Source organism: Thunnus thynnus, chromosome 24 (genome assembly GCF_963924715.1).
Source record: "Thunnus thynnus chromosome 24, fThuThy2.1, whole genome shotgun sequence".
Taxonomy (NCBI): Eukaryota; Metazoa; Chordata; class Actinopteri; order Scombriformes; family Scombridae; genus Thunnus; species Thunnus thynnus.
The window spans coordinates 14,309,015-14,334,333 of record NC_089540.1 but is presented as its reverse complement, the minus strand read 5'-3'; the positions used below and the strand labels follow the sequence as shown (position 1 = coordinate 14,334,333).

The window sequence follows — 25,319 nt, the reverse complement described above, 5'->3', positions numbered from 1 at the left end:
GGTTATTTACTGACATATTTACTCAAAATATTTAATTATCTCCTTCTTTTTCTTTCATTTTTGTATTTTTTTTAAAATCGTTGCTCATTTATTTATCTTACCTTTCATTTTAATTATATTTAAGATGAATTCTGTCTGTGTTTTTAAGATACCTTGATTTCCATTAGTACTTTTTTTCCTATTAGATCTACAAAATTTGATCTAATAAAATATTTAAAAAGTTAATGAGAATCTGTACCACCATGAAAATTCCTAGATGCCTTTTTATGGGACATAAAGATTATTAGCAGCCTTATGATTCATGAAATTAAATCATTAAAACTGCATGAAAAGGGGAAAATAATGAACGAGTCACACTCTTGACTCATTTACTTGCTACAATCAACTTTACAAACCGTTATCACTAAATCTGATAAATAAATCTCATCACCTCATGTGGGACTTGATGTCCAGCAGCTCCAGGGCTGTGACGCGGGGTTCACCGGCTACGTTCTGCAGGATTTTGAGTCGCGGCCCGCAGTGTTTGTAAAATTCGGTGCAGATGTTTAGCAGGGACTCCCGAGGCCGACGGAACTCCTCCCTGGCGATGCGCTCGTCCAGCTCCTCCCTCGGCATGCCCTGGCCCTCCTCCAACAGGTGGAGGTTGTCCCTGAGAGCACATACACACCAACAGGAGTTCAGTCTTGGCTTTCAGACTCAAGAACTACACTTTATCTTGTTTGAGAAAGCCCCTCTGTATAATAGGCCTTACAAGGGTCATTGTTATGTACTGACCTTGTGTTGACCCCTCCTGACATGGCGTGGTTGGCTGTGGTGCCTCCTTTATGGCCCTGATCACAGCGGGACATCTGGGGAGCTGTCATGGGCCTGTGGAGTAGATGTGAGTAAGTAAGTGGCTAACAGGTCATCACATACTCATGCTCTCATGGCAAGCTACTTCAGGTGCACAAATCCAGATCTAGGTGAGAGTCTTGACCTTGTGAGGGCTTCGGAGCTATAGAGGAGGGCCTGCAGGGACGTGGCCAGAGCGGCAATGGCTGCAATCTCATCCCTGGCGGCCGAAGCCGACTCCATTGTGACCGTGTTGCTCTTCAGCTTCTGGAGGTGGCAGGGGACCAAGGCCTCCAGCACCATCAGCATCTGGAGACTGGAGAGAAAGACAAATACAAAGAGAAGTAGAGATGTTTATGTGGTTTGAAGGTGAGAAGAATAGAGACCTTAGACGACAAGACATGCTAAGAAAAAGACAATTTATAACAGACAGAGACAAGAGGAAATCCGTGATACAGAGTGAGTTTCCATACCTCCTAAAGGATTCAGGGGCGTAGGCAACCACAGTGACACACAGCTTGATAGCCTCGCTGATAGAAAAGGCCAAGTCCTCATTACCATAACAGAAATCTGCAACAAAAAAGTACATCCCTCAGTTTGTTTTTGTTTTCACAATACAGTATAGCTCAGAGAATAATGAAGGTTTAATTTCCAAGGGCTGATTTCAGGTATTATCTGATGTAAGAGAGCTTCCAAATTTAATTAAATCTGAAAAAAAATTAGTCTCCTAAAAGCATCATAACTGAATTGTAAGGCAACTAGTAGGTCTGTATTTTTAGCTTATTTAAACACTGAAATTAAAGCCTCCTTGACTTGACCCCTTGCTATGACAGCAATAAAAGACCACAAAATGTGGGTGAAGGTGACAGTTTACCCAGAGATCGTAGAGGTTTCTCAGCCTTGACCAGCTCCAGAGCGTCCAGGGCGTCATGGGTCTCACCCTCCAGAGAGACCAGCAGGTCAAACAGACACTGGGCTGACACTCCTTTAGACAGACCAGTACTGGTGCTGGTCTGGGATAAGATGAAGACAGAGAAATTCACAAATTGCAGGTGTTGGGGAATATAAAAATGTGTATGTATGTGTGTATACTCAGTAGTCTTACGGTGAATTCTAGCAGCGGGGCCACACTGGCAAACAGCTGCAGGATGAAGGGTTTGCGGTGGAGGATGTAGAACTGCCTGCAGCAGAACTCAATGCCCTGCCTCAGTAAAGGGTTGCTCTCATAGTCAGCATAGACCTGTCACAACAATACAGACCGGGTAAAGAGTAGAGTGAAAAAAGTCACCATCCAGTGCAAACCAAATGTTCAGTTGGAGACACAGTCATATTGTCTCTAAGTTAGATCAATTATTGTAGAAACAACTTTTCTAATGTAAATGAGTATATATTTTTTGTTTTTATATACAACTCTGTGAATTCCCTTCAGGTTATTTTTTAAAAAATGCACATAAAACAGGTGGATGGAAACTGAAAAGGTGGAGAAAAGCTCAAAATGGCCCTTACAAAACATATTTAAGAGCTGATTGATGACTATTAGACTGATTAGTAGAAAAAGAAAGAAAATGCTACACTAAAACACATTTCTAGAAACTGGCTGCATGATCCATGTATCTGTACCTGCAGCATGGTTGGCAGCATCCACTGGTAACCGCTCAGGGAAAAGAGATGGTTGAAGTGCACGGCGGTGTTGATGGCGGTCGCTGTGTACTGCCTGAGGAGGGCACTATCCTCGGGGTGCAGCAGCAGCGCCCCGTTGAAGACGTTGAGGAACAGCATCATCTCGTCACCCCACGGGTACTCACTGGGCATGCCCAGAAACATTTCCTCCAGCAGCTTGATCCACAGCACCTTGTGGAGGGTGTCCAAACCGAACAGCTCCTTACCTGAAGAAAAAAACCTTCCTTATTCAGTATTTTTTAAAAATGTAAGGGTGGGAATTTCAGAAAGGATCCTGACATTATTGATCTTATGGCTAGAGCTCACAGTTGAAGTCTGTCTAACCTTGTGGCTCATTAAACAGAGAGAACTCGGCATCAATGGCAGTTCTTGGGAAGGATGGCAGGCGGAGCAGGTCTTCCTGAAGCAGGGAAACGTGGGATTGCTTGTGCACGGCCGGCATGTGTTGAGTGAGGGAGATGAGGAAGAGCACCCGACCGACCTCTTCTAGTTTACGGGAAAACACCTAGAAAACGAACAGACCGGGAATGAGAGAAAAACTAGACACCAGATCATGTTTTACCATTCTGTTTGCTATTTAGTCTTCATTTTCAAATACCTGTTTCTGGATAAGCTCCTGTCCTTTCTCGGGCAGCATGTGAACCAGGTTGAGCTGTGGAGAGACTGATCTTCGAAAGGGGTAGATGTCTCTTACATATGTCTGGAGGAGGAAGATAGCAACAATGTATAAAAGTAAACATAAAATGTTAAAATATTGCTTCAAAACCAAGAAGAGCAAGTCCGGCCCAGCTCTTACTCCGTTGCTGTTGCTAAAAGCTTTTTACTGTATTACACCTGCGAGTTACAGGTTAAGTTTTTCTTTTTCACTTATGTCTTGAAGTTATACTACATTGCTGTCCAATAAAAAAATATTGCCAAAAGAAAAACAGCCTTGTTTAGCTTCATGGAAATGCTTTTTTTTTAGATGGTAGTTGGTCAATTTATCAATCAATCAAATTGCATTTAATTTTTCAGTTAATCTGAGAACTTCACTAAATATGTAGATACATGGTTTTCTTGAACGTCAATAACTAGCTTAGAGCACCAAATGTTTCTACTATACCTTGGAATAATGGATGAGGTTCCACCGTTTGTCCATAAGGAAGTAATGCGCAGATCTGGCCTCGGGAATGTTGAAGAATTCCAGGCACTCCTGGTTGGGGGAAAAAAGAGATCAAGGATGTCTTCGCTTACATAAATATATAGCTGACATCCAAAACTAAGAATAATAGCAACCGTGAAATAATCTTGCACTCCTCCTTTATTAGTGAATGAGTAAACCACATAAAGGAGAGAACTATAGTATCCTGACAGTCCACCTCAGTGTTCTTACCTTCAACAGGGCTTCAAACTGAGTGTCTTCATGGACTGGAAGCTGTGTTGGGATGTCACATTCGTTCTGCCCGTGCACTACCAGTGTCTTGGTTCCTGCATCAACAATACAGAAGAAAATGTATTATACATTTTATAAAAAATATCACATATTTAAGTTCTTTTTCTCAGCCTTGTCTCTATTGTACACATAATGAAATGCAATCATCATTCGAGAAAAAGATGTTTGGTCAAGGTGATTCAGAGACTGTAATTGCCAATGTTTTTAGCACCACAGTTCACCTGGCATGGACGCAGTGACCAGCAGTTTGACCTCACACTGCTCCTTCTTCATGGTCTGCTTGAGGTCCTTGAAGAAGAGCCCCTCCACGTAGCCGACCACCTCCCACAGGAAGGTGAGCGTGGCCGAGATGGCGTCCATTCCCCACTCGCAGGGAGTCCGCACGAAATACATGATGAGTCCCACCTAAGAGGGGGAGATTCAAGAGAGGGATGGATGACAGAGAGAAACAGATGGTTAGATTAAGGAGTAGTGAAGATATAAGATCAGAGCTCAGTTTTATCTGTTGCCTTACCAGGTAGTTGAAAAGGATGTGAGAGGTCTGGGCTGGCAGATCTCCGATGTTGAGCAGGAGCTTCCTCAGCATGTACATCAGCTCATCCTGACAACACAAGAAATACACATTTTGAGCTTTCAGCACGCACACTTACCCCCATTGACTTGCAGTAAGTGTAACTGTGAAAAACAAGTCCACTGCAGATTCTGATTCATCACATCTGATGCTGTTTGTTCTCCAGATGTTTGCCTACCTGCCGGTTGCTCACTGTTAGTTTTTCCAGAAAGTGGCGGAGGACCAGAGCCGGATCTTCAATCAGACAGTTCCACAAGATTTGTTGGGCAACAGCGCTCACTGAGGAAACATTGACATTATTTGTGCTTGTAAATACAGTATGTGACCAAATACTATGGAACAGGCCTCATGTTTGTGGAGGGGAGACCCATGCAGCAGAAAAAATAATGCATTTTACTGAGAGCAGCTTACCGGCCACACCGTCCTCTCGAACCTCCCCATCCTCCATGAGGTGCACTATTGGAAGGACGGCAGCACAGATGCATGCTGGGAAAACAGCTTGGGGTGGCTGTAGCATGTGGTGAGTAGGAGTGTGTTCTGTTGTGTTCTCTTCATCTGGCAAAGAGCAAAAAATACATGCTCACCATCTTAGTTTAGAGTGTTAGGATTCTAACATTTGCAAATTAGCACTAAACAAATTTAAAATTGACCTGATGATGATGCTAGCAGAAAATTTAAGGGATCACCAAAATAACGAATGTGTGTACCAAATTTCATGGCAATACATCTAATAGTTGTTGAAATATTTCACTCAAAACCACAACTGTCAACCTCATGGAGGTGCTGAAGCAGAATTCATGAGTGCAGCAAAGTACTTTCATCCTCTGGGAACCATTAATGTCTGCACCAACTTTTTTTACAATCCATCCAATAGTTGTTGAGTTATTTCAGTCTTGACCAAAGTGGCTGACCGACCAACACTGTCAAAACCTATTCCTTTCTTTCTTTTGATTTTTGTGTCATTCATACCTTCGGCACTGGCCAATGAGCGGACGGACCACACAGAACCCCTACGGAAAGAGTAGTTCCTGTGGGAGTTACTGGAGGCGCAGGAGGGGCTGACAGACAGACGGCGTGATGCCAGGTTCACCACTTCTTCTGCTGGCGGGATCAATGTCAGACATGACCAGTACAGACACAGGAAAAAACAACATGCTATCAGGGTACCGAGCTCTCAGCAGATTCAAATCAAACTCTTACAGCAGGCATCAGTACTTGTGTGTAGAATATGTGCTTGTGTGCCTGGTAGCCCCACCTTCTTCCTCCTGCTCGGGCGGTGGGCTGCACGTGGGCTCGTAGCAGGCCTCCTGAGCCACAGGGATGGCCGTGATGATGCTGGCCTCACGGCCCAGACGCCTCTTCTCTTCCTCCTGCTGCATGTTCTTCAGGATGTGCTCGGCTCGCTGGTGGGAGCGTGACACCGCCCGTGCCGAGAAGGATTTCTGGAAGGGGGTGGCATGGACGGGTGGTGTTGGGTCAAACAGCACAGAGGTAGACCAGCAGGTGCAGATATACAGAAGATTTAGAATGAGGGAATGCAGAAATAAATATAAAACTGACAGTTTACATTTTTCAGGAACGTGTGTGCACAGCTATTCTAGGCTTACTATTACATCTGCGGAGCATTTTGTAATGTAAAATGACCGGACAACACATTAATACAGTAACTCTCCTCCAGCACATTCACCTCATGCTCTAATGCCACCCTGAGCATGATGAAGAACACTGTTCGAGTATTGAATAGGAAAGATTTCAATCATGACAAACTGTGACACAAATAAATTTATTTAGACTGGAATTTGGAGAATTTACTGTATCTTGTGTACAGTAAATGCCTCATAGCATTTGCACGAGTGCTCATACACATACATATCCAAATAGGCATGATATGAAAACATAACCAGCAAAGTCATTCTCATCCAATGACCATGCATAAACAGCACAACACACACAAAATGTCTGAATGTCCGATGCATGCTGTTATTGTTTTCTTACAATCAGACCAAGAGCCAGAAGACATTTTTGAGTGTGGTGTGTATCACTGATCAAGATGCAACTATCCGAAATGAACCATGAACCTCCCCCAGCTTCTGCTCCATGATGAAAACTTATAGTTCCCAATGGACTAAAAACACTAAATGGAGAAAAATTTTCTCTCCTGTTATTAATGATCTGAGGTAACAAGATGCATCAGTACAAACATCCGGACAGAAATACCAACTTACTATGGTATGGACTGACTGAATTAATGTGGAGTACTAAAAACAAAGACAATTGTAGAACATGTGCTTGTAAGTCTTCATCAAAATCTATAAAAAATATTTTGATAATCATGCTTTTAAACAAAAAAAAGAGAAAAATAAAAGGAAACACCAAGAAATCATTTTCACTAGTTCAAACGGCCATTTTACCTTAAAAAATAACAATTGAAATTTTAGCAGATTTCTTGGTGCAGTTGGTCACATTACACAAGCATAGCAGTAACAAATGTTTTTTAAAGCAGTCTAAAGTGCATTGAATCAGCTTTTAATAAGTTGTCGGGTCCAAAATAAGCTATATGTATCTATACGTTATATGGCCAAAAGTATGCGGATGCTCAAATGTGACGTCCATTGTGATCGTCTCATTCCAAACTTATGTTCCTTTATCTGCTGCTGTAACAGCCTCCACTCTTCAGGAAAGCTTTTCCATAATCTGTCTGGAACATGGCTGCAGGGATTTGCTCCCATTCAGCCACAAGAGCATTAGTGAGGTTGGGAAGTGATGTTGAATAAAATATAGGGACCCTGCAGCCAATCACAGACCAACTGAGATTATATAAAAGCTGAGAAGCTGCACTTCTGGGTCTCTTTTCTCTCTCTCTTTTCTGTCACCTACAAAGTTGAAAATGCAGCTAAAATATAATTGAATGCTCTATCGTTTAGAGTTCCCTTCATTGGAACTTAGGGGCCCCACAACAAAAGTAGACAAAAATAAATGGACAGACATACTTTTGGCCATATTGTATGAGATAATCACTAAACTGAGCTTTCTTTACAGGTAATGTGATTTCATTTTGCAATGCATAGCACCAAATTTACACTGAAACCTAACCCAGGTGTGATGTTACATCTAGAGGTGCATTTGAAAGTAACATGACTGACAGTATTATGTAATTTAAAAAGTCCTATATGATTCAAAACTATGTGTATATATTTTACAAATACTATTAGCCTGACCACTTCTGCTAATAATAATAATAATAATATACTGAATATTTTTTTGCATTATGCATAATAGGCAACCCATGTGATCAGGGGAGAGACTTACAGACTGGTCTTCATTGATTGGGTCCTGGACACTGCCAGTGTTCTGGGGCACCCAAGGGGGGTCAAATATGGGGACACAGGGCATGCCAAGTATAGGAGATGGCAGAGTGAAGTTGATGCTGGGTGGAGGAATCTGAAAAGACAAAAACAGTACACAAAGGGTCAAAGTAGCTGAGTAGAGAGAGAGAATGTCTCCTCAAGGGACAAAATGAAAACAGAGCTTTCATTTTGGGGATCAGTAAAAATATTCCATACTTTAAAGATCTGCTGGGCTCCTTCCTCCATGCGAGGCCACACCTGGTAGCGGAAACGCCACAGCGTGTAAAACTTCAGGATGGAGTTAATGCGCTGGCAGGCCTCCTGGTGCTGGAACTCGGCCATCATCATTTCGGTCACCGCGTCGGGGACCTTCACCGCACACAGAAGGAACATGGCAGCTGGAGGGGATTCAGAGAGGGGGCAGAGGGAGGACAAAAGAGAAAGGGAGTAAAGAGGGCAAGTGAGGGAACACAAGAGGGAGGGAGAGATGGAAAGGGCAGAAAAGAGAAATTATGGTTGAGGGCAAAGGAGTGATTCAAAGGTAAAAGTGTGTTATGATGGTGGTCAGAAAGAAACAGGAAGGGAAGAAAGAAATTAAAAGTGATTGAGCAAAAGCATTTGAATATCTAGGACAAAATGTTTAAGTAAAGCTACCAAATGAAATTAAGTTTCATAATCCGAACTCTGAAGGGCACAACAACCTCCAGAGGCAACCCACAGAGCATGGATGCACAGCCTGATGGCCGACTCACCAGCAGCGGCCGCCATATGTTCATCCACACTGAGCAAGAGCTCCCAGGCTGCAGGCTGGATGTCTCCGTACATGTCGTCGGTCAAGATGGGAGCTGCCTTGATCAGCAGTGAAAGAGGAGCCGGCGACAAGCTCATCACCTGAAGAGAAACACAGGTTGGAAAATCAATTTAACAGCAGTTTTGGAGTAATAGATAAGATTAAAAGGTAAAGTGTGTGGTAATATGCAACATTTCCTGACAAATAATTATGTTTTTCTGTTATTTTTCCCGGTAGAATTTTTTATACCCAGATAATGAAAGCTTTTACATTTGCGGTTGTAAACACACAATGGAAGGTGCATCTTTTCCATAAAATTAATGTCATTATGTAATGGAGGGATGGTAGGAATCAATGCATTTAAAGTCCCTGCAATTTGCTTGGAATAAGGAGAACAACTTGGTAGTTATCTGCATTAGTCTGCAAAAAAGCAGCACAGAGAGAAACTCATTCACATATTGTCTGTCATTGCAAGGTTTAACACTGTTTTCTATGGGAGAACAGTGCCAGATTTTATTCTGTGCTCTAAAACAATGCCCATTTGTGCTGTAAAGCAATACAAAAAACTCTACTGTATTAAAGTTAAAATGCATCATAACTGCACTGTAGCATCATGACTTCCTCCGTTTATTTTAAGAAGGCTAAGTTCTTCTATCTAAATAACTTCTTGTAAAAATAATTAATTAATTAATCAAGCGGTTGATTTGACACGTGCACACAGAGTCACTGTTATCACCTGGTTGCGGATGTACTTGAGCATGCCGGTGTCCTTCTTCCCTTCTGTGTTGGTGTCAGTGGGCCTCCTCTTCATGGACGGGGTCCTCAGGCAAGACTTGTCTGAACACTGAAGGTACAGAGACTTTCATAAACCACCAAACACAAACACAAACCCATCCCTCATTTTGTTCATTAATCCATAAATAACAAGATTGGGGTTTTAGTTTAGTGCAGGACAGTTTCTGTTTGTGAAACTCACCTCTTTGTTCTTCTTGGCGCGTGCCCCGATGTTACCGGAGGAGGTGCTGTCCTCTCTCAGGCTGTCGACCGTCTCACCATACACAAGCTTGATGGCGCGGACCAGACGGGCGCAGGAGCGGCTGTGGTGCTGGTAGCAGCGTGGGTGGCAGAAGTCTATGTGGGTACAGATGAAACTCTGCTGGTTGCATAGCAGGATCATAATCTGTGCCGAGAGAGAGGGAAGTCGGTATGTAAAAAGCAACACGCAGACGCGGTATGGGCACATATACTACACACATATTGATAACCGTACATGGAGCCAGGACATGTTGCGGTGGTAGTTGTCCTCTGCTCCTCCTGTGCTCTGGCCCTCTGGCTCTATGCTGGGTTCACTGGTGCTGAAGGGGCTGCCTAGAAAAGGAAACAAGGACACCAAAATGTTTAAAATCTCAGAGGGAAATGTCTTGATGTGGAATTTAAGGTGCTTTTCATTTTTCCCTTCATCTTTTCCTGTGAACCTCGTAGCTTGCATACAGGATGCTCTTAATTAACCATCTGCTTTGAGCAGCATTGTTCGATTATTTTATTGCAAACAAAGTAAAGAAGAGGAAACACATGTACTATTTGAACTGGCTTTGAATTGTTGGCCATTGGCAACTCTAAAAAAATATAGTTCAGTTTGCAATGACACAGCGTCCTCTTTCTGTTCTGTGCTGTGAAACAGTGACCAGAAGATTGTCCACACAAACAAAGTAAAATGTAGTGTAATGCCACTTAATTAGCAAATGTTATTTATGTGACAATTCGGTAAAAAACGTCTTTTTTAATTTCGTGTTTTATTTTTAAAGTATGCACCATCATAAAATAAAGAATTTCAGCATTATTGCCAGTGTTTTGTCTGTAACTTACCTATGTCAGTGACAGTGTCCCTGCTGTGTGTTTGTGACAGCAGCCCTTCCTCGTTCTCAGACTCCGAGTCTTGCCGGGACAGCTTGGTGCTCTTGAGGCTCCCCGCCCGGCGTATAGATGACAGGGAGCCACCCTTCTTTACACGGAAGCTACGTGCCCCTTTGATCTGAAGCAGCCGGGAGCCTCCGATACGAATCTTCCGGATGGGTGCTGGAGAGGTGGAAGGTGGGGAGAAATTATCTATCTATGTATAATAACAAGCTGGCAGGGCAGTAATAAACCAAATGTCTCACCCTGGGACTCAGGGGTCTTCTTGTCATCGCACGTGGTGTCAGACTTCAGAGTATGACTGCTGCTGTTGAGTGAATCGTGTCCGTCCTCGTCATCAAGGATGCCTGCAAAGCTGATCTTCCTCTCATAGCGATGGCGACCAAGCTCCGGGTCCAGACGCAGGCGGCAGCTGTCCAGATCCTAAAGCATGTGAGTATCATTAGTATTACATATTTCCAGTAAATTCACTGATTTTCTTGTATTATTCATTCACACATTCAATCCAATGGATGTATTAAGCATATTTTCTGCATAATGTTTCAAATTTCTATTAGTAAATACTGATATAATAACCAAACAACCACACATAAATCATTATTTTCCTAATACTATTGTCAGTTTTTGCTTTTCAAAGTCAATCAACAACTATGGTTTGTCATCGTGATCTGTCCAAATACACAGTAAATGTGACCACTAACCACAAGTGGTTCTGTGCGTGGCCGTGGTAAACAAGGAAAGGTCTCTCGCAGGAAAGTGGTGATTTCCAACAACAGCTGGCAGGCAGCCATCTTCAGAGCAAAGGGGCAGCCACATTTTGTAGGATTGACTGTGTCTTTGGGGTGGGAAATTAGTACAAATAAAACACTGTAGTTAAAGCCAAATTAGTTGAAGAAGTATAACACATGACAAATATCAAGAGCAGTTTTCTTAAAGGGGACATATTATGCAGACAACAGACAATAGCAGCAGGATTTCACTTCTTTTTCTTGAAACGGAAATTTCTCAAATACATCCGTGTATGGTCGAGCCCAAATCTGATGCAAAATATGCATGTGGACAACACAAAGACATAGAGGTAACATTGCAAACGAAGCAATCAGAGCAGGCTGAAGCCCTGGCTTTTGACTTGCAGGACAGCATTTTTACATATGTTCACCTCAGATTTTGGAACTTTGACTATGTTTAATATAGACATCATCATTATAACAGTATATAAATAACAGAAAATCACAAAAAAGCATGATATGTCCCATTTAATATAGACTTTTGTGTCAATATTGTGTCTCATTTTTTGACTCACTGTCATCTAAATAGTCCTCTTCTTCGTCTTCTTTTCTCATTCTTCGTTTGGTCTCTTCATCGTAAATGTAACCCAGGATGTTGGCAGGGCTCTCGCTGTCAGAGTGACAGAGTTCGCTGAGCCTTGTTCCGATTGCCTGAGTGGATAAAATACATAAAGACACCCACTCTTACAATAAATGAAGCCTTAAAGCTGTAAATTGTCAACGTTAACAATCAGAAGCCTTTGCAAAATCTTCAACTCACGTCTCCCCACTGGCAGAAATGTTTGGCAGCGTTCCACTGGAGTTTCTGGTTTCTTTTGTTACCCACAATAGGTGATCGCCCCCTGGACAGGCCTCGCTTGGTGATATTAACGTGGTGGCCCTTCATCCACTCTGGCCAGTTGCCGCGATTACAGCGGTGGACAAATCGGGCACATTCAAGAAAGAGGGAGGCTCGGGCCACGACCGGAGCTTCCTGTAAGAACCAGAAAGTAGATATGTCAGGGTGGCAGCTTTTGAGGACATAAAACAGCCCAAGATTACATGTTTACACTGATGCGTCATGTGCAGAATACAAAGATTGGATTGGCGTTTTCTAAAACACACCAAGTCCAGAGCAGCAGCAAGGATGGAGGCGTCAGGTATGGTTCCTGGCTCACAGCAGTTCAAGAGGAACTGGAAGCGTTTCATGCCCTGTCGAATGGCGCCCAAATTCACCACATTTTTGTTCTTCATTGCCTCCTGACTGGCTGCTAGACGCTCCTGAAAACCATGCGGCCCTGGAGGAAAAGATGAAGAGAATAGAAGACAATAGAAGAGAAGCAAAGAGAACAAGGGAAAGGACATTTTTTTGAGTGGGTGTAATCGTTTGCGAGGCAAAGACTGCACTTGTTTTCCATGTCTACAACAATTCTGAAGATTATAGACATTGCATGAAGCAACATCACCATCCAGGACATTTAACAGAAAGCACTGAAGAGCCACCGACAAATGAAGCTGAGTGAGAGATGGACACATAGCCATCAGCAGCGGTTACACTTGGATTTTCAATGAATTATCTTGAGATATTCATTAACTGGCTTCACCAGGAGGCACACAAAAAAGCGATCATGTGGAGGAGCAGTAGGGACAAAAATTAATGTAGATCAGATGGAATCTCATATAATACATTCTTTATGAATCATATTGAAATGCCAGGTGTAACCGTAGCCATACAGTAGAAAGCTGTATGTGAACCATTCTGTTTTTATCACTTGACTGAAACTCAGGCACTGGAAAATACCACCAGACGTCACCACAGAAGAGATGGAGAGAGAACTGACAGCGCCATGCTTGACGTAGCACAGAAATTCGCTTTACAGCAGAAAGATGGCTTCATAGATGGGAGTTATTCCCAAACTCTTATGTCCTCCATTCCTCTCTTTACACCGTTAAGTGAAAGAAAGAGAAAGGGGATCCGCTGTTGAATACAGAGCAGGACGTGCATAGTTGGAAAAGAAGGGGATGTAGAATTGGTAACACAACACACAGTTGCAGGAGAATCCTGAAAATTTATCAGAGTGCTCTATTTTTTCATTATAACGCAATAACACTGGTTCTTTTGAGGAAGGATGATATATTTGGGCAACTACAGGTTGCCTTTTGTGGAAAAAAAACAAACAATGTTCACTCCAACACATCTGAATGTCTGGCCTAGTGATCTCTGAGGCAATTAATTGCACAATTTATGGATAGAAATTTGGATGTCACATATATGTGTATCAAAAAGTCAATGAAAAACACTGCAGCAATGGTTTGAATATATGTTTTCCTTTTCTTTACCAAAATCCTGTGAAATTTGATGTAAATGCACATAATTTTCTTTGTTCATAGTTACTATGTAAATGTCCTCAATTCATTTAAAGTTCTTCTATAATGTTGGCAGTTGTATATTTTAAAAAAGGTCAAAATTGATGAAGCAAAGGCCAAAATCTCCTTAAATCTAGTCCCTAGCATGGGTCAAGATCCAAAAACGCATTATGCAACTTGATAGTAATGAGTGAATCAAACAAAAGTGTGTTTTATATTTTCATTTTTAAAAGGAAGATTCTGTATTTCCTCTGTCAATTGCTACCAAGTCTTGCTTTTCATTACCATTGTGTTGTTTTACATGAACTTTTTGGAAGCTAGTTTGTAGCAGACAGTTCAGCATAAAGATCCTGCCAAACATTCAGGAAAAAAAGTGTATTTTTACAAACTAGACACTCTGATGGGTTGAAAAAACACTACATTCAGGCTAACAGAGTGTAGCAGGCAGCTATCCGGCAGAGCTGACATGGAGAATGGTGTACGAGAGAAGAAGAACAGACTACGACTTGCGAGGAGACAAGACACGAAACCACACGGACAAACAGAGAGGGTGAGAAATAGACAAAGGACGATGGGGGCGTGGGTGGGCGAGGGGCACCCCGGGGTGGGGGAGGTCTACCATCTTTCTCTTCTGTGTGGTGAAGCTTGGATGGATTCCTCCTGCCAGATCTCCATTTACCGAGCCGCTTGAAGAAATTCTCCTCCTCGTCCCTGCCGTACTCCTGTCCAGCAGCGCCGCCTTCTGACAGCTTCACCGCACTGGTGAACTTCACCTGATGATGCATGAAAACACACACACACACACACACACACACACACACACACACACACACACACAGATATGATTTAATAAGTTGTACTGGATATTCAATAATTTGTGCACATGGATTATTTCCCGTCTCGTTGGTTATAGATCGCAGACTTCCATTGGTCGTGGTTTTGGACTGCCTGCTGCCGTGGTCCTGCTTGACGCCCACGCCTGCTATTATTATTATAAGTCATATTTCCATTATTATTATCGTTGTTATTGTTATTGTTATTATAGTTGTTGTTGTGCTTCTCTGTGTGTCTCTCTCCCCACACATAGAGTACAGTCTAGACCTGCTTTATGTGAAAACTACCCTGAGATAACTTGACTGCTGTCATTTGGCGCTATATAAATAAAACTGACTTGACTTAATTCATGTTCTAAAATTAATAATTTGTGCTCTCGAATTAATAATTTGTGCACATGGATTATTTAATAAGTGCTGTTGAATTAATCATTTATGCTCTAGATTCAATAATTTGTACTGTCAATTTATTAATTCGTGGGCAGGGATTACTTAATTAGTGCTCTCGGTTTATCTATCTTTTTGTGGAGGGCATTCAGTCAGCCGGAAGTTTGAAAAAAGCTATCAAGAAGACATTTCCCCTGTAATGACAGTTACTTTCTTATGATTCACTTCAGGTTTGAGAGCAATCCTGAACCCTGACGATGAGTTTTGATGAATTGGATGACATCCACATGAGCATGAAAGATTTTATGGTGAAAAAGTTCTATTATCCTGTAGAATATATTTATGGGACCTCAGAGACCAAGATCAAAATAAAACCTTATTAAATTCAAGTGATCCATAGTAAGGGTGTACACCGGACAAGAGAATGGCATGAAGGTGAATTCTGTTAAACTGAGAGCACAAATTACTAAATCAAGACCACAAATTAGTTATTTTTTTCCCCATGGCCCCTCCCAAGCTCCATAGATTTCAAATGCTTTCTGCACAGATAACTTGTTTTTGGATTTGTGAAACAACTGTGATAAATTGTTGTTGACCTAATGGTCTAGAAAACAGGGCTTTTGACTTTTGTGTAGAAAGTTTAGGGTTCCAGGGTTTCCCATTGGTCTGATGAGGGCTATCATTTACTCTTCTGCTACTGTAACATGATACAAAAAATAGTTTATTCACTCTTTTCTATTGACTAATATCTATTTTTCATTATCATATTGTAATTTCTGCACCATTTAAACATATTCTATTACTAAGACATCTATATATATATATTTTGAAGCATTAATGCAGACATGGGATGTATGCTAATTCTAATTCATTACTTGGGCAGGCAGTTGCAACCTTCCTGACCTTTGAACTCTGTCGTATGAAGGAGAGTCGATCCACTGAGCTGATATCCAGCAGGTCCTCGACACCATCGGTCAGTCCAGAAAGAGAGGAACGCTTCAACCAGTTTCCTGGAATATAAATAATTGTACATGAAAAACTGACACTGCAGAACAAAGAAAAGTATAAAGCCACAGATGTACTGCACACACTGGGTTAGTGCACATGCACACACATTGTATCGAGGAAGAGGAGGGAACATCGGGGGGAAAACATTCAGTCATTGTTATTGTACAGTCACACATATTCAGGGTATCTAAGCTCATAACGAATCACAGACTGAGGTTCATTCAAAAAAGGTACAAATTTTTTTTTTCTTGTTTCCTGATGGATTAAACAAAAGACCATGGTCGAGTGGTATTTGCAAATATACTTTTATGGTATGTTTTCACATAAGTAGCTGCCAGTTAGATGGAGTAAACTATGCTAAATTTTAAGGCTGATTATTTTACCTAAAGGCATACTGCCACAAAATCCATAATACCTAAAAACTGCAGATACTGCAATCTGTTTTTGGATGATTTTCAGGGTAAGGTGAAAACAGTACTTCTATCCTTTTTCTGGATTTACTTTATTAAGATTATAGGTAGGGATTAAATGTATCCCTGCCTTTCTATATGTCTGTCTGTCCCTCTAATATATTTTATTTATGTAAATATATATGTGGAAAATCAATAATATCAATAATTCAACATAAAAAAATTAATATATGACCCCCCCCCCCCCCATTTAGTTATGTGGAATAAAAAATTGAAGTACCAAAATATTGGTTGAGTAATATATCAGAATTTTTAGCCTTAGCTAATGCTAGACGTGGCTACCTCACCAGCTAGCTTTCATTTATACCCCTATCATAGCCTTTGTAGGACTGAATAAAGGGTATCAAAGAAAAGTATGCAGCACCCTCCATCCGTCTAATACGATTTGCAAAATACAATTTGACCCAGGTCTGGAGCACCGTGCACACTGGGAGAGATGACCAACACAAACTGACATGACACAAACATGAAGATGGTTCCACATCCACATACGTAAGACAGAGAGAGTGAGTGGTAGGCGAACAGTCCCACGGCATGCTGAGGCACAAAAAGGAACACAAAACAGACCAAAGAGATGAGGTGACTTGGCCTTGCTGACATGGCAGTGTTCCAATGTTAGACATACAAAACATATCATGTTAGAGTGAAATTTCAAGGTGACGGTTAGGACAGCGTATGCAATGGTATGGTCATGGAAATGCATACTGTCTATGGATCTGATATAAAAAAAAAAAAATGATTCGGAAGATTTGTTAAGCACTGAGAACAGATAATAATTTACTAGACCAAAACTAGACATTCTTGCCATAAAGAAAACCGGACGTTGCATTATCATACAAAAATATGAAGTAAAAACTGATCTTAACACAGTGTAAAAAAAAAACGTCCTTGAAGATTCTTGAATTTGGGCCAAGAAATTAAGTTTAATTAGATTTTATCCTGTTTATTTAATTTAATTTGACTGACATAGTGCTGAATTTGATTTATTCAGTTTTGAATACATATCAAACACACAAAAGACAATCAAAAATATACAGTTTGTATATAAAAATAAAACAAACAACAACAAATAAGTTAACTACAGAAAAAGTACTAAAAAGGAAAGACAGTAAACTACTGATGATGTACAGTTTGCCCAAACTTACTTAACTTAACTTAATTTTTTCAGGAAACCCATAAAATGTCCCCACATCTTTTCAAAGTCCCTGGATTTTCTCTTTAATGCTGAATTGTATTATTTTAAAATACAATAGTTAATGTCCTTAATTGTCTGAAAGGTAACTCTTTGGAGGTTACTATTAAAAATTAAGGATTTGCCTATTTTTTTTATTTTATTTTAGTGTTGTTTTGTTCTGCACTATAGATGAGTCAGGATTCAGAAATCCGTGCAAATGCAGTTAGTTTGAGTGATGCAAATATTTCTTAGAGACAGCAGAGCTTCACCTGTGACAATCACAATGACAATCAAAACTTTTATTGGTTTATTGCTTGACATTGTTCAATGAATGTGCAAGAGTGCAATAATATTAGCTAACTGCTACAGTGCAATTCAATGGAAACAGTGTTCAAGAAGATTTGGAGTTGTTGCAGAATAACTGCTCTTACCTATCGGCAGTTTCAGTTTCTTGCGTAGTGAAATACGACGGGATCTGGAACGGGAGCGCCGGTCAGTGGTGGTGCCAGAGTGGGCAGTGGTGCACTCTGAGGTGTCCTGTTCTGATTGGCTGCTGGTGTCACTAGCGGCGCTCTGCGACTTGAACATCTTCCTCCAAAAATCCTTCCTGCCCAGCAGAGCACCTGGGATCTGCTCTTCACTGGTACAGAGAGGGAGAGAGGGAAAGCAGGATTTAAATGTCTATTTAAGAGAAAATGCTTCAGTGTTAATATGTTAAGCGCTGTGACCTGTTCCTCATTGAGGGGGGGAGGAGGAGCAACATGAAGACTTTTAAAAGTTAGGAGACAGGAAGTTTTTCTGATTTTGAACAGAGAAATGGCAGCTTGGCTCGACATAGATGGTGCTATATGGAGATGCTGTGAGGTGGACACTCACTGTTCGGGTGTCTGGGGGGGTCTGCTGGAGATGTAGCTGCGACACTCATCTGCAGCACTGGACACCTGACCCTTCTCCCCGGACACACCCGCCTCTGACCTGCACACACACACCCCAACACACAGATAGAGCGCTCAGGCCACCTGATTCGGACACCAACTGAACCCAACCACCCATTCGATTGTCCCACGGAAACTCAAAGACGTATGTACTTGTTGAAATCAAGTATAGCATGAAGATTTGAGCTCTAAGCCACTGTTGAGTTATACCTTATTCAACCCTGTGGAGAAAAATCATCCACTGCATTTACCCAGCTCCACAATTTAGTTGAAAGCACAAGTATAGTAACTGAAAGCAAGTTCTAAGACCTGTGCCTTGGTCAACGGTCAAAAACTGTAATACCTGGATGAAATACATGCGAACATGTGGAGAACATGCAAGCAAACTCCTGTCCGGAGCCCTTTCAAATATTTAGTGTTTTTAGTGTCTCATGAATCTAGCATTGTTCCATATTTTTCTTACTGTCAACAAGATCAAGACAAGATCCAATGAAAAGATGAGTACCAGCAACGTAATAGTCCGTAATAGTCAATACTTTACAACTCTGCTCAGCCTGCTAGTTCTACTCAGTACAGCCAGGCCATTTAGAAAATAAGGACATCAAATCAGTCACTCATGCAAGAAAAACAGATGCAGACAGGACAGAAAATAAATTAAAAAATAAAGGTAAGCAGTGATGAGAAGCGTAGCACTGATTCGAGATTGGATGAGAAATATTCTTTTATCACTTACTAGGGGAAGGGTTTAAGGTCTTTGTTAAAAGACGCCTCAACAGGAAGTTACAAGTTTATGGTTGGACAAAACATGATGTCATTTAGACCATTTCTGGCCACTGATTGGCCAATACCTCCTTGGTCCAGGCTGTTTGGTCTCTTCCTTCTCCTCGGGTTTCTTGGTGGTGGCGACTTTCTCGGCGCTGTCCAGGAGCGCGCTCAGTGCCACCCTGCGAAACACATTTCCATGGGCCTCCTTAATGAACTGCACCAACTGGCGGATGTCACAGTACAGACCCTGTAAAGGAAGAGGGTGACAAACAACGTGTGAGTCGAATGGTGCGTGAACAAGAAAGTGTAAGAGGAAGAAAATTGACAGTTAGGGTCTAGAATCAGATATAACTTTGCAATTAGCATCAAACATAGAGTGTGTATTTTTGTACATGCATATATGCATAAATGCGAGGTGAGCAGGAGCGTGCTGAAGCCACCAAGCTCCAGCTTGTGAGTGGGTGGCCTCTGATTCTGTGCCATAATGAAGCCTGCCTTGAAAAGTGTGTCATCCTCCGCCAACGTACACCAGTCATGCCAGCCTTCAGGCTTTCTAAGCTGCAAAAAGTGGCCACAGTACTTCAGTGCTCTTAAAGCAGTGATCCAACTAGCCTTGAAGAGGCTGCAGTAACTATCCGATGTTATGTTTGGTTAAAAAAATCTGGGAAAATTCTTGTACTAATGTCTTTCTCTGCCTTATGTAAGGCCCTTTGCTTTCATCATGTGAGACACAAAAGGCAAGTCATGAGAATGTTTTACAGAGAAACAATGATCTTGGAGCACTCTGGTACACATCAAAAGGGATCTAGAAACTTGGTATAATTGATGGAAAATGGTCTAAGAGGTTTTATCTGCATGTTACATGTTACAGTGGGGCTGCAACTAACGATTATTTTCATTATCAATTAATCTGTCAATTATTTCCTTGATTAATCCATTAGTTGTTTGTCAGAAAATGGTGATAAATGTCTTTCCACAACTCAAAGATATTCAGTTTACTATCATAAAGAACTAAAGAAACCAGAAAATATTTACATATTAGAAGCTGGAATCAGAGAATTTGGAAATTTTCTTCTTGAATTGACTCAAATTGATTAGTTGATTATCAAAATAGTCGGTGATGAATTTAATAGTTGGCAATTAATTGATTAACTGACTTATCATTGCAGCTCTAAAATACAGTGTTTGTGTTCATCGTTTGGAGGACAAATATACAATATTCTGTCATCTAAAGGTCTTAATTCAGAGTGAGATTAAGCATACTCCATATCCAATTCATTATGTATGACAAAGCATTATTAACAAAGATGTCTTCTTTAGGCTTTTTACAAAATGAGCCATTAATAATTAAGTGATATAAGTACAAATGATATTTGAAGCACAGGCAGAATATCTGAATCGAGGAAGAGCCAAAGAGACGGTCTTAGAAAAATAAACACAGACAGAGGGAGGCGGATGGACAGATGACTTCACACACACCACTCACCAGGTTCTCGGGGCTGTGCAGCTCGTGTGTAGTCGAGGCGCAGCGGGTGATAAGGGACTTGAACATGCAGCCCACCACCACCGCCTCCATGTTCTGGGCCACGGACTTGTTGTCCCCTGTGGTGAAGTTGTTCCCGAAGCCCGCCTTGTCTGGAAGCAACAGGGAGGCGGGAGAGACCACGGATCACACAGGGGGTGGTTTAGTCAGCAAGGGTGGAGAACATTATTGACAGCTGACCAGCTTGAGTTTAAAACAGTGAGCCCATACAACAGGGAGGGAAGGAGCAGGGGAGGGGGGCAGGTGGGGCAAAGGAAAGGGTCCATAAAGCATATGGGGGAGAAGCAAACTGAAAAGGATTTTGGGTAGGGGATAAGGAATACATGCAAGTGACTAAGGCCTGCTATAACACCATACAGTGTGGGGCTTATCCTCTTGGTCCAGTTAGATGATACTTATTGTCTATGCAAAAAATAGAAGCTCTATGAACACCAGATTCAACCATACAAGTCTAAATTTTGGAGTTGCAGGCGAGTTTTGTCACTTTCGGACAGAGTGAAGGGTGCAGCAATGGAAGCGGTGCCTAGGGATGAGTCTGATCAGGTGAGTGTATTCATCTTATTGCTTATATTATTGTTATTGATTATGTGTATCTACCGATGTTTCTTTTTTTCGCCCTCCTGGACCTCTCACCTGCACTGCCGTACTCTGCAAGAGAAAAGAGGCGGGGCACAAGTTGATTGACATCAGGCCAGCACAGACATGTAGGCGGTGTCTTAAAGGACGTGGCACCCCACCTCCGGAAGGAGGTGAACTCGAGACGCACACACACACACAGACTGCCACGCGTAAAAATAACACACACACGCATCAAAAGAACCAAACACAGTGCCCTGTGCACTTTCAGAATTAAAACACTCATCGGTTCAGTAACTTGCCAATAATACAGTATTTTGTATGACATGATTGTGCTGATTCAAGTTACCGTGTCAAAACTTTCAGTGCAAAACTGAATTGGCATGTACAATGTGTCTCAATGCTCAGCAATAAAGCCACTGATTGAGCAGAGATGTAATGGGAAAAGCTTTGGATTGGCAAGTGTACAGAATGGATGAGTGAGTAAGGAAGGTAGGATTAGGCTCGTTGAGGTGGATGAAGAAAAGGAGGGAAGATGGAAGCAGGAGGAAGACGACAAAAAGGGGACGCGGACAAGCAGAAACAAGTGGAAGGAGGAAGGGTAAAACAGATATATAAACAGATATAGCGCTGGAATGCAAAGTCGAAGTGTGGGGTGAGACAGCGGTAGTACAATTCAGCTTTGTCAACCACACTGGAGCATCCTAGTTGCCATAAATTTCTTTTTATTATTTCATACTACTCTGTAATGTAGCACCCACATTAGACTTTTGAGTGTAATATAGATTTAAATGGTTATGAATGTACAAAAACACAAGAGAGTTTGCTGCAAACATCTGCACAGTAGTGCTAAAACAACAATCATATTAATCTACAACTATTTTCACAATTGATTAATTGTTTAAACAGAAACATTCACTTCCTCTAAAATGTGATGATTTGCTGCTTTTCTCTTTGGACTGTTTGAGGAAGTCACCTTGGCCTCCAGGTACTTGTGATGGGCATTTTTCACTTTCTGCTGATGTTTTGTGGACCAAACAATCAATGAATTAATTAAAAGAAAATAGTCAGCAGATTAATTGATGAGGAAAAGAATTGTTAGTTGCAGCCCTACTGCACAGGATATCAACTATTTGCAGCCTCTCTTAATTTATGTAAGAATCAGCATTCTAAACCAATATTGGTCAAACCCTGATGCGCCCTATTTGTGCATTTGTTGTCAGTGCATATGCGTATTTTCTGTGTGTCTTGATGCGCATCTGGTCCCATTCACACACGCTAGATACTTACTGTCAGTGATGGGCTCCATGCAGAAGCCCAGCAGTGCATGCAGGAAGTCCACTATGTTATTGAGGGAGTCTTTGTTGACATACTCGCGCATTGTCTGGCGAAACTGCAGCTTGTCCAGCTTATACAAGCTGGTCAGGCAGTTCTGCGCCTGAAAAGGAAAGAGGTGGGACGAGATATATTAGTAGAAAAAAAGCCACTGTGAAATATTAAAGATTTACACAGAAGTATTGTTTTGCAGGATGTGCTATTTTCATCATTTTTCATTGATTCTCATGGAGGATATCAGTTGTTGAGAGAGCATTTTATTGCTCCTCTACTTAATCCAATAATAAAAAATATTGATCAGCGTTAAAATAGAACTGCAGACGCTTCTTCTCACTGATGTTACAAACTCAGCCCAGTGCCCCTTGAAGGATTCATTTCGCTTTCATGAAACTTTGATTGCACCAAACGGGCGATGCAGTTAATAATTAATAGAAAATGAATACATGTCAGGCACTGCAAACTGTGCTAATTTGTGGAAAATGCAAATATGCACAGAGGAGGGTCAGCTGAGGTAGAGAGAGGAGTCTGACCTGCATCCTGAGGCGATCTCCTGACAGTCCGCGGTGTCCCTCGCCGCAGCCGTAGGCGCAGCCCAGAGACTTGACTATCTTTATCAGCATGGTTAGAGCCAGGCGGTGGGCACTGAGGCCGGAGCCCTCTTCCTGTTCATTGCGAAGGACACAAACATGATCATGCAGGACAAACATTTTATGTATACAGTTTTATTTATATATATTTTCATATCTCCAAATTTATAACACACCTTTTTATCATTATCCTTGTTATTCTTCACGTCATCCTTGCTCCCCTGCCCACTTTCTCCACCACTTCCCCCTCCTCCTCCGCCTCCACCTCCATCTCCCCCCCCACCTGCGCCTGTCCCTGGGACCCCCCCGCCTCCCTGGGCTCCTCCTCCGAGGCCCTGCCCCGCCGGGTCTTTGGCTCGTGCCTCCTGGTTCTCCTTGTTGTCAGGCTTGGACAGTTTCTTGCCCATGCCGGGCACCACACCCAGCTGCAGCAGGCAGTCGATGATGTTGAGGGCCACATCGCAGATCCGGGAGCTGATGTCGTGGCTCAGAACAGCGTAGAGCGCCCGGAGGACAGCCTGGCATACAAGGGGGAGAGAAAAAAGGTGAGAAATTGATGCTGAAATGACTCCTTTTTCTGACAGTTCCACATTTTAATTTCACTTGCGGGCTCTTTAGGGGTGCAACTAACTAATTATCGTTATTACCTAGTAGTCTATTGACTCTCTTAATTAATCGAATAGTTAATTAGCCTGAAACTTTTGTTTTGTCCAACAAACGGTCCAAAAAACATATATATTAAATCTACAATGTTGTAAAAGAGAAACAAGCAGAAAAATTGTCAAATTTGAGAGGCTAGAATTAAATATTTGGCATTTTTTGCATGTTAAATGACTTAAACCAAAAAAATTGTCTGAATCGTTTCTGCACTACTCTCTCCTGCTGGAAACATAAAACACAAAAAGCAAACTGGGGACCATCAACCAAGACTGAGAGAGAGAAACCCCCCCCCCCCATCAAATTCAGTTTAGGTTCCCACTTGTGTCATTGTTGGTTAGTAGAGCAGCAGACTTCCATTAACTGTATGTGCCCACAGGGATAATTTAAGCTTCATCAAGTCACTCACGGTGAGGTCCAACATGCCATTCTTCAGCACAAAGTTATTGGTCCCCTCGATGTTCTCCCCATCCTCCAGACAGGAGTAGTTGATGCAGGAGTCGGTGAGGCTGCGCGGCAGGTTGGCGCAGGCCAGCGGCTCCACCGGGATCTCTGGGACGGCCACAGGGTTGCAGAGCTTTTTCATGTGCTCGGTGAAGAAGTCGGCGTAGCCCACGTTGAAGGACGCCACTGTTGTGTTGAACGCTGCCATTGTGATGGTGGAGATCTGAGACCGAACTGTTGGCGGCAGGAAAAGACATGTTAGAGAAGAGAAATACTTTTCACATGTTGAATGTTTTGTTGTTTCTTAACTCCATTACTGGATTTCTTTAATTGTACTCAATTTCTCAATTCTAAATATGTCCCTTTTGCTGATCAATTAACCTTGTTGTACTCCCAGTTTTATGTGATGATCTTATGTACATAGTTTAAAGTCAGTTCGTAGATTTTAAGCATGTGTTTTATTTCTATTGTATGTTTTATGTTCAAGCCTCTATGTATTCTGTGTTTCACCTGGCTGCAAGACAAATTTCCCCTTGAGAGCAATAAGTTGAAGTCATTTTGGGGCATAACTGGGGCTAAAGTGTATAACTTTGAGGGCTAAAACAACTGATTTAGAGCTTTAAAAAAAACTAACTGAAGGCTCTGATGTTATGCTTCTCAGTCTACTCTTACATTCAAGGTTTATAATTACTTAATTTAAGGCTTTAAACTAATCCCAAGTGTCATAATCTTGCAAATAGAGCAATATTTAATGCATTAAATTTTAATCCAGTTCTTTTTTAAATCAAAATATATGTAGGATTTCTCTCTTCTTCTGAATTTCACAAAAAAAAAGCGAGAGTTCTGTTTTAACTTTGTGTAAAGACAGAAATGATGGTACACTTGTGGCAGGTTTTCTCCACTTAT

The 25,319-nt window shown here is 41.7% G+C and overlaps 1 protein-coding gene across 1 annotated transcript in view; it reads right to left on the bottom strand.

Moving 5' to 3' along the window:
* Positions 1-25,319, bottom strand: part of LOC137176727 (protein unc-80 homolog) — a 47,441-nt gene that overhangs the window by 11,272 nt on the left and 10,850 nt on the right. The window contains exons 12-51 of the mRNA XM_067582610.1: positions 24,379-24,647; positions 23,489-23,830; positions 23,256-23,387; positions 22,681-22,828; positions 21,412-21,462; positions 20,758-20,906; positions 19,355-19,518; positions 18,448-18,546; positions 18,003-18,211; positions 15,823-15,929; positions 14,379-14,472; positions 12,458-12,630; positions 12,114-12,326; positions 11,869-12,004; positions 11,267-11,400; positions 10,811-10,988; positions 10,518-10,727; positions 9,922-10,019; positions 9,628-9,831; positions 9,388-9,495; positions 8,614-8,752; positions 8,078-8,259; positions 7,824-7,955; positions 5,770-5,956; positions 5,484-5,612; positions 4,926-5,069; positions 4,693-4,793; positions 4,458-4,544; positions 4,165-4,348; positions 3,884-3,978; positions 3,614-3,703; positions 3,110-3,211; positions 2,836-3,016; positions 2,452-2,717; positions 1,937-2,071; positions 1,706-1,844; positions 1,305-1,401; positions 977-1,147; positions 775-867; positions 431-649 (exon numbers count right to left, since the gene is read on the bottom strand). Coding sequence (XP_067438711.1) covers positions 431-649; positions 775-867; positions 977-1,147; positions 1,305-1,401; positions 1,706-1,844; positions 1,937-2,071; positions 2,452-2,717; positions 2,836-3,016; positions 3,110-3,211; positions 3,614-3,703; positions 3,884-3,978; positions 4,165-4,348; positions 4,458-4,544; positions 4,693-4,793; positions 4,926-5,069; positions 5,484-5,612; positions 5,770-5,956; positions 7,824-7,955; positions 8,078-8,259; positions 8,614-8,752; positions 9,388-9,495; positions 9,628-9,831; positions 9,922-10,019; positions 10,518-10,727; positions 10,811-10,988; positions 11,267-11,400; positions 11,869-12,004; positions 12,114-12,326; positions 12,458-12,630; positions 14,379-14,472; positions 15,823-15,929; positions 18,003-18,211; positions 18,448-18,546; positions 19,355-19,518; positions 20,758-20,906; positions 21,412-21,462; positions 22,681-22,828; positions 23,256-23,387; positions 23,489-23,830; positions 24,379-24,647 — 6,091 coding nt within the window. The remainder of the gene's footprint in view (positions 1-430; positions 650-774; positions 868-976; positions 1,148-1,304; positions 1,402-1,705; positions 1,845-1,936; positions 2,072-2,451; positions 2,718-2,835; positions 3,017-3,109; positions 3,212-3,613; positions 3,704-3,883; positions 3,979-4,164; positions 4,349-4,457; positions 4,545-4,692; positions 4,794-4,925; positions 5,070-5,483; positions 5,613-5,769; positions 5,957-7,823; positions 7,956-8,077; positions 8,260-8,613; positions 8,753-9,387; positions 9,496-9,627; positions 9,832-9,921; positions 10,020-10,517; positions 10,728-10,810; positions 10,989-11,266; positions 11,401-11,868; positions 12,005-12,113; positions 12,327-12,457; positions 12,631-14,378; positions 14,473-15,822; positions 15,930-18,002; positions 18,212-18,447; positions 18,547-19,354; positions 19,519-20,757; positions 20,907-21,411; positions 21,463-22,680; positions 22,829-23,255; positions 23,388-23,488; positions 23,831-24,378; positions 24,648-25,319) is intronic.